The sequence below is a fragment of the Mytilus galloprovincialis genome, chromosome 6 (genome assembly GCF_965363235.1).
Source record: "Mytilus galloprovincialis chromosome 6, xbMytGall1.hap1.1, whole genome shotgun sequence".
NCBI lineage: Eukaryota > Metazoa > Mollusca > Bivalvia > Mytilida > Mytilidae > Mytilus > Mytilus galloprovincialis.
Window position 1 is genome coordinate 67,455,763 of NC_134843.1, and position 9,024 is coordinate 67,464,786.

The 9,024-nt window shown below is 32.3% G+C and overlaps 1 protein-coding gene across 1 annotated transcript; it reads right to left on the reverse strand.

The window, feature by feature from the left end:
• Positions 1 to 5,242: 5,242 nt before the first annotated feature.
• On the reverse strand, positions 5,243 to 8,035 carry LOC143081007 (uncharacterized). Its single transcript, XM_076257240.1, has 3 exons — positions 7,928 to 8,035; positions 6,845 to 6,998; positions 5,243 to 5,250 (listed from the first exon to the last, which is right to left on the reverse strand). The coding sequence occupies exons 1-3, from the start codon at positions 8,033 to 8,035 to the stop codon at positions 5,243 to 5,245; spliced, it is 270 nt and encodes an 89-aa protein (XP_076113355.1).
• Positions 8,036 to 9,024: the final 989 nt, after the last annotated feature.

The window sequence follows — 9,024 nt, forward strand, 5'->3', positions numbered from 1 at the left end:
TTAAAATCATACAATAAAATGAAACAGAAATATAGCTTAAATTGCACATTAATGGCTATTACTAGTTTGAGATAAATAAATTGAGGTTGATACTTTCTGTTCCATAGGTCCTTGCAAAAATAGGGAAAATAAGAACTTAAAACTGTTTTGTGTTATTTAGTTTACATGTCAAAATAGTTCCTTATGTTTTCTTAATCCATGGCATAACAAACCAAAACTACAGGCTCTCAAGAGCCTGTGTCGCTCACCTGTTACTGTATTTACTGATGTCGGCCATATTGGTTGGTAGGCGGGGTCATTAGACACTTTTTTTTAAATAGATACCCTAGTAATGATTGTGGCCAAGTTTGGTTAAATTTGGCCCAGTAGTTTCAGAGGAGAAGATTTTTGTAAAAGTTTATGGACGACAGACAAGTTACAAAAATGATGAAAGGTTGTTCAATATTGACTATAAAGGACAATAACTCCTTAAGGGGTTCTCTGACAATTTTGATAATTTGACTTATTTGTAGGTCTTACTTTGCTGAACATTATTGCTGTTTACAGTTTATCTCTATCTATAATAGTTATCAAGATAATAACCAAAAACTGCAAAATTTCCTTTAAATTACCAAATTCAGGGGCAGCAACCCAACAACAGCTTGTAGGATTCATCTGAAAATTTGTGAGGGGATACATCTTATTCTGATGGACATTTAAATCTTGAAAGATTTGCCCTAAATGTCTTCGTTTCAAAGATATAAAGCAAAAACTGCATTTTACCACTATGTTCTAATTTTAGTCATGTCGGCCATTTTGTTTGGTAGGTGGGGTCATCGGACACATTTTTTAAACTACATACCACAATTATGATTGTGGCCAAGTTAGTTTAAATTTGGCCCAGTAGTTTCAGAGAAGAAGATTTTTGTACAAGTTACAAAAAATGATGAAAAAGTTGTTCATTAAAAATGACTATAAAGGACAATTATTATAACTCCTTAAGGGGTTGACTGACAATTTTGGTCATGTTGACTTATTTGTAGGTCTTATTTTGGTGAACATTATTGCTGTTTACAGTTTATCTCTATCTATAATAGTATTCAGGATAATAACCAAAAACGGCAAATTTCGTTAAAATTACCAGTTTCAGGGCAAATAGATCTTGAACTGATCAACAATTTTACCCCATGTCAGATTTGCTCTTAATGCTTTGGTTTTAAAGATATAAGCCAAAATATACATTTTACTCCTGTGTTCTATTTTTAGCCATTGCAGCCATCATGGTTTGATGGCCAGGTCATCGGACACATTTTTTAAACTAGATACCTCAAGGATGATTGTAGCCAAGTTTGGTTAAATTTGGCCCAGTAGTTTCAGAGGAGAAGATTTTTGTAAAAGTTTACGGACGACGGACGCCAAGTGATGAGAAAAGCTCACTTGACCTTTTAGGTCAGGTGAGCTAAAAAATGCTATAGTATATATAAAACTAGAGGCTCTCAAGAGCCTGTGTCGCTCACCTGTTAATGTGTTTACTGATGTCGGCTATCTTTGTTGGTAGGCGGGGTCATTAGACACTCTTTTTAAAAATAGATACCCTAGTATTATGATTGTGGCCAAGTTTGGTTAAATTTGGCCAAGTAGTTTTAGAAAAGATTTTTATACAAGTTACAAAAATGAAGAAAAGTTGTTTAATATTGATTCTAAAGGGCAATAACTCCTTAGGGGGTCCTCTAACAATTTTGATCATGCTGACTTATTTGTAGATCTTACTTTGCTGAACATTATTGCTGTTTACAGTTTATCTCTATCTATAATAGTATTCAAGATAATAACCAAAAACTGCAAAATTTTCTTAAAATAACCAATTTAAGGGCAGCAACCCAACAACAGGTTGTCCGATTCAACTGAAAATTTGTGAGGGGATATATCTTATTCTGATGGACATTAAAATCTTGAAAGATTTGCCCTAAATTTCTTGGTTTTAAAGATATAAAGCAAAAACTGCATTTTACCACTATGTTCTAATTTTAGCCATGTCGGCCATTTTGTTTGGTAGGCTGGGTCATCGGACACATTTTTTAAACTATAAATCACAATGATAATTGTTGCCAAGTTTGTTTAAATTTGGCAAAGTAGTTTTAGAGAAGAAGATTTTTAAAAAAGTTACAAAAAATGATGAAAAGTTGTTAAAAATTGACTATAAAGGGCAATAACTCCTTAAGGGGTCGACTGGCCATTTTGGTCATGTTGACCTATTTGTAGGTCTTACTCTGCTGAACATTATTGCTGTTTACAGTTTATCTCTATCTATAATAGTATTCAAGATAATAACCAAAAACTGCAAAATTTCCTTAAAATAACCATTTCAGGGGCAGCAACCCAACAACAGGTTATTCGATTCGTCTGAAAATTTCAGGGCAGATAGATCTTTACCTGATAAACAATTTTACTCCATGTCAGATTTGCTCTAAATGCTTTGGTTTTTGAGTTATAAGCCAAAAACTGCATTTTACCCCTATGTTCTATTTTTAGCCATGGCGGCCATCTTGGTTGGTTTGACGGGTCACGCCACACATTTTTTAAACTAGATATCCCAAGGATGATTGTTGCCAAGTTTGGTAGAATTTGGCCTAGTAGTTTCAGAGGAGAAGATTTTGTAAAAGTTTACGGACGACGGACGCCAAGTGATGAGAAAAGCTCACTTGACCTTTCAGGTCAGGTGAGCTAAAAAAGGAATTTATTAATTGTTATCATATAAAAATGATCAGTAATTGTCAGATTCACTTACAAAAAATACAGAACCATATATCTAAAAGATACAATTAAGATTAAACCACAATACATAAAACATCCCTCTCTGGGAAACAAATGCTATCTGTAGAACAGTTCTGAGATGAACTAACCATGCCTTTTAAATAAATTAAAGCTCACTTATCTAATCAACAACATAATGCTAATATTGAAAAAGAGAACTTTTGACATTGCTGACCAAGTTACATATCTCAGACATTTTGTGAGGACAAAAACATTTCCTTTTTGTTTGTAATTAAAAGATTTCTTGTTTGCCTGATATTTCAATATTTTTTTTGGTTTAATACATGTAGTTAACACTTAAGTTTTTTTTAATACATTTGCAGGAGTCAGTTTCTATAGGAAAGTGGGTTTTTATCATACCAATATTTCAAGCCATCAGCACCTACATTATTTTTGTTTTGCTGTAACTCACATTTACATCTACTGCAAAAATAAATATATTAGGCCAGAAACTTAAATAAATAAAGACTCAACGAAATGATGATGTGGAAGCATTTCTAATCATTTACATGATCTAATTACGACATTTTCCTAATGTTCATAAGATAAACACAATAAGATATGAAATTTGAAGACTTTGTCATAATGAAGGAAGAGCTACTGTCAACCTTTAAACAAACATTTTAGTATGACAATAAACAGAAGAAATATTGTCGTCTTTAGACTCATAACAACAGAACAAGTTGTTTGATCTGATCAATAAATGAAAGCATGTCAATTATGGATTTTATAAAATGATACACTTATCTTATTTATATTCATGCATAAATAAATGACAGTTGCACAAAACAGACTAAAAAGTGCAACAGCTCAAATGCATGTTTGACATAAAACCTTTGTAAACATTTAAGTATATGTAGATAGAGTTGTCGTCAAATCAGGTAAAATTTCTATCATGACCTTCAACTATGGAATGGTGCAAACTGTCTGAACAAAAGTTATCCAAAAATGACAGAACTACTTCACAGCCATCCTTTATACTACCATGAAAAAGTACAAAAACAAATCTCATATCATCATAGTACTACATTACATGTTCATTATGTCTATAATCCTCTTTTAAGGAAAACACTGATTTAATTCTTGAATGGCTGTTCTGCATACCGGACAAGGCTGGTCTAATGCCTCAATCTGTGTAGCACATGCCATACAAAATGTATGACCACATGGTATTATAACTGCAGTTTTTGGTCGACCCACACACACTGTGCACCTTTGTGAATTATCATCATGCTAAAAGACAAGAAATTATAATGTTACATTAATTAACAGTTTGGCATAAAATTGGTAGCTGATTTACTTAAAACTAAGGTAAAAATTGTGTCTGATTGTCAGATTTTTTTATTTTAACAAAGATAATCAATAGAAGTTTTAGTTGTAAGTTAGCTTTTGATAGAAGAAAAAAATAAAAATTGGTCAGTTTAAAATGCCCAGGTTGGTTTAGTGATTTTTGAATTAGGATCATAGTTGAAAACTGTGTGATCAGGAGATAATTACAAGAAAATACACTGTTTATATTTTTTACTGGAAAATAACTATGCTTCCAAATTTGAAAAACCAGATATATCTCTTCAAACAATTCCATAATAGCCTGTTCAGAACTTAAACATGTGTGTTAGCTTGCCTGTAAAGTTTCATAGACCTAGGTTGAAAACTATAATGCTGATTACACAAAACTAATGCAACCTTCTTTTTTAAAATTTTCTGTCCTGAAAATGGGTGAAAAAAATCTTTAAATGATTTCCAATTTGCAGGTGAACTGTAATAAAGTTCAATACATATAAACTTCCGGTAAAATTTTAATGATCTAGATTCAAAACTGTAGGACAACTTTATTACATAAATTATATACCCATTTTCCCTTCCTGCCAATTTGCTGGCCATACTGCCTCCCCAACATCACCATACTATAGACCAGGTTTATGACTGACCTGGCCTTAAATGCATTATAGGTATTGAAATATCTTTTCTACTTTTTACAAGCTTTTTGTGTTTATTTGATAATTTCACTTGAGTTTTGATTGACAATAATTCATAAAAAATAAAAGGATATGAAGTACATTTGTAAATGTACATGGGACAAATTGCTCACAATACAGAGGAAAAAATCAATGAACATAACCATATATATTGCTCTGGATGATTAACTGCATTAGGATTATATTGAGATTTCCATTTAAAAAACATGGACTTTTCAATTGACAAAACCTTGGGGGTATCCATGTTGTATCACCAACTCCTCCTAAATCATTTATTATAATTTAATGAAACTTTCTCAAAATTTTTTATGATATAATGCTATAATGCACCTCCTATTTTGTTTTTGTTCAAGGTTATTTTTTTTTACTATTTCACTATGGAAAACAGGCGAGATAAATGTATGCATATATCTGAAGAAGCAAGAAAATGTGTTCGACATATATTTGTCATGAACCCCAATATTAAAACATTAATATACTAGATATGAATACAAATACAAAGAACTGCATGATCATGTAATTGTTAAGCTGAAGCCTTGCAAATTGTTAACACATTCCCCATTTTCATTTTTATACCCCCGCTTTTTAAAGTGGAGGTATATAGTGATGGGAAAGTCCGTCCTTCCCTGTGTCCGTCCTGCACACTATGTTTCATTTTGTATCCCCAAATCCTCCTTAACCACTTATCAGAACGAAATGCCATTGTGCACCTCCTATTTTGTTTTTGTTGAAAATCATTTTTGGGGTTTCTATTTGAAAAACATGGGACTTAGCTATTGCCATGAAATAGGGGTATCCATGTTGTATCCTTCTAAACCACTGATTGTAATTAAATGAAACTTTCCCCAATTTTTTCATGATATAATGCCATTGTGCACCTATTTTGTTTTTGTTCAAAATCATTTTTGGGATTTCCATTTAAAAAAACATGGACTTTTTAATTGACAAAACCTTGGGGGTATCCATGTTGTATCACCAACTCCTCCTAAATCACTTATTATAATTTAATGAAACTTTCATAAGTTTTTTCATGATATAATGCTATAATGCACCTCCTATTTTGTTTTTGTTCAAGGTTATTTTTTTTAGTTTTTATTTCAAAAACATGGACTTTTTTACCATTGTCATATAATTGGGGTACTCATTTTGTATCAACAACTTCTCCTAAACTGCTAATCATTATTTAATGAAACTTTTGGAGATTCTTAATCATATAATACCATTGTGCACCTCCTATTTGGTTTCTGGTCAAATTGATTTTTAGAGTTTCCAATACCAAAACATCAACTTTGCAAGGAACAGGGGTATAATTTTGTGAGCTCTGATCACAGTACCTCTAGTTTATTCTATGTTAAATAATAATGATACCCCTCATAAAAAGTATACAGCTAATAGGAAGTTATTCAGTGATGAAACTGAAAACATATGGCTCACTCATATTAACCTTTATACCACATTTCAGAAAGCACCGATAAGTTACTAAGTTCCATAAAAAATGCACCGAAATTAATCAACTAACCTATTATGTTAAATGATATGCAAGTGTTCATTTCACATGTTGAGTCATGAATCTTAAAATTTTACATGGTATAGAACACATTTCTATCATTGATACTAAATTCCAGAAAGATCTTGTATGTAGTTCTGGAGAAAAATAGAACGGAATTTTCACTATGTATAAAAGAATTTAGTGTTTGGAAGTTGTTGAGTGACGAATCTGAAAACACAACACATGGTATAGCTCACTCATATAAAAAAAAATATTTATGAGACAGACATGCTGAAAGAATACAGTTTGGTCCCCTTTTATAAATGGTATACATATTTTTATGAATTTAGAAATATACTAACTGCGGTATTTGACCTATGCATGAAGTCTTTCGATACACTGACAGTTGGTGTATCTAGCTGTATCCAGTCTGCAGGAGAGACGTGTGTACGGGCTGGTGTGGTCAACGTGTTATATTGGTTAATTACTGGTGGGGTCATAGTGTTATATTGGTTACTTGCTGGTGGGGTCATAGTGGTATATTGGTTACTTGCGGGTGGGGTCATAGTGGTATATTGGTTACTTGCTGGTGTGGCCATAGTGGTATATTGCAATTGGTAAGTCTGCGACGAAGATGGAGTGGCATTTTGAGGCGAGTTCCTTGAAGTTGACAGTGCTGGTAGTTCTATATCACTGTCTTGACTGTCAGAACAAGATTGGACCTTTAATTTAGGTATCTGCAATAAAAAATTAATATCAATACATGTACTACATATATTTGAATAATAATACTACATGCACCTTTAAATTCTGAAGTCCAGTTTCACTAATTAAAATTAAGGCAAAATATGTAGTGTGCCACATTTTTAGGCTTTTAGGTTTACAGAAGCCTCCAGTAATATTTGTAACCTATTTTGAATACAGACTGTTTCCAAGTTGGACAATTTCTTCCATGTATGGTAATTTAGTCAACCAAGAACATTTATCCACACTACACAGATACCACAATTGCACTTTCATTATCCATGTTCAGTAAACCATGGAATTGGGGTCAAAACCCTAATTTGGCATACAAATTAAAAAGATCGCATCATTATGAATATTTGTACTTTAATTAGTTTTAAAACATGATGAACAAATTGTGTAAAATTGTATTTAAAGGGCAATAACTCCTTAAGAGATCCCTCAACAACTTTGGTGAATGTGTCACTTTAACTCCTTGTCAGATTTCTCTTCATGCTTTAGTTTTTGAGACAGAAATGGCTAAAGCTTACATTTCATTTAAGGAAACATGAGCTAAAAATACATTTTTTTCAGTGGTCTAAAAGTCCACGCTAGGGGCCGTATTGATCTCATAGTAGGGTATGAATGATTTGTTCATTGTTGAAGACCCTACATTGACAGACAAGTTGAACAGGAATAAAAGCCCTGTATATTGATAATTTGTATTTTTTCTATGCATTTTGTATGTACATTTACTAAATATCACTTTATTTTCTTAAAATGTTGATACATGAGATTAAATTCTGCTTAATATGCGACAAAACCTTTTCATCACACATGAAAAAATATTACAATGCAACATATAGTGATCCATAATTTGGTTTACCCATACCTTTTCTTTTGTGTGTAAATATAAGTGAGGTTTATCTTTACCATATTCTACCAACTGTGCGAAGGCTGCCTCTTCGCCCTTATAGTTACCCAGGAAATACTCCATCCTGTGGAGTTTTCCTTTAAAGTTTTTCCCATTTGGAAAACAAATATGCACCATCTCCTGGAGGACTTGGCTTTGGGTCAAACATTTATTCATCTGAACTGGTCTAGGTCCAATGTTGAACTGTTTGGTACTGTTTTTCATGAGAATGTACTTATTTATTGAATAAGAAAGGTGCTGCCATCCAATAATTACAGCCTTATAGTTCTACTCCCTGATGTTGTTTTTTTCTGTAAAAATGGAATAAAATTAATTTATAAATCTTTTTTGAATAGTTGAAACTTGATTAACTTTTTATATTATAATATGAGCATATAAACAATTTTTATATTATCATATGAACAAGAAGTTGCACACAATATTGTGCTAAGCATACATCCCCATTAACTCAGAAGAATGGCTGAACATATCAGGAAACATATGAAGTTGGTAATGAAAACATTTGAAAAATTCTCACATTTTACAACTCATGACTTTTAAGCAGGTGGCCAAGTATGAAGTAATTCCACGCATTCATATTGGAGAAGTTTTTGACAAAAAATTTTGAAGTTCAGGTACATATTGAGTTTTTTTTTAAGTATCGGCAAACAGGAAAGTTTTATCTGATCTAGATGTGTCAAAGCGACACAAATGGCCCTGTCCCAAAAAGTGGGAAAATCTGCAATTTCAATATAAACACATGTGGACACAAACATGATGGTAGTCTCACATATCAAAAATCAGCTCAAAATCTGGAGGCGTAAAGAAAAAAATCTGTATAACTGTGATTTTCAACAAGTTATCAAAGGTCAAAGCCAGTAATTTCATAAAAAAAATAGCAGAGCAGAACGAAACTTAAACTTGACCTGTAACTCATTATGATTAACTCACATACCAAAAATAAGCCCAATATCTGAAGGCGTTTAGAAAAAAAGACAGTAAAACTGTGATTTTCAACAATTTCTCAAAGTCAAAAGTACGTATAAATTTCGGCAAAAATTAGTGGAGCGGAACGAAACTTAAACTTGATCTGTAACTCATTCTGGTTTAACTCACATACCAAATAT

Excerpts from the sequence above, each read along its gene's own strand:
- LOC143081007 (XM_076257240.1), bottom strand. The coding sequence starts at position 8,035 with ATGGTGCATATTTGTTTTCCAAATGGGAAAAACTTTAAAGGAAAACTC. Across the intron at positions 6,999-7,927 it reads AGGCAGCCTTCGCACAGTTG|ATACCTAAATTAAAGGTCCA; the intron begins GTAGAATATGGT and ends TTTTTATTGCAG.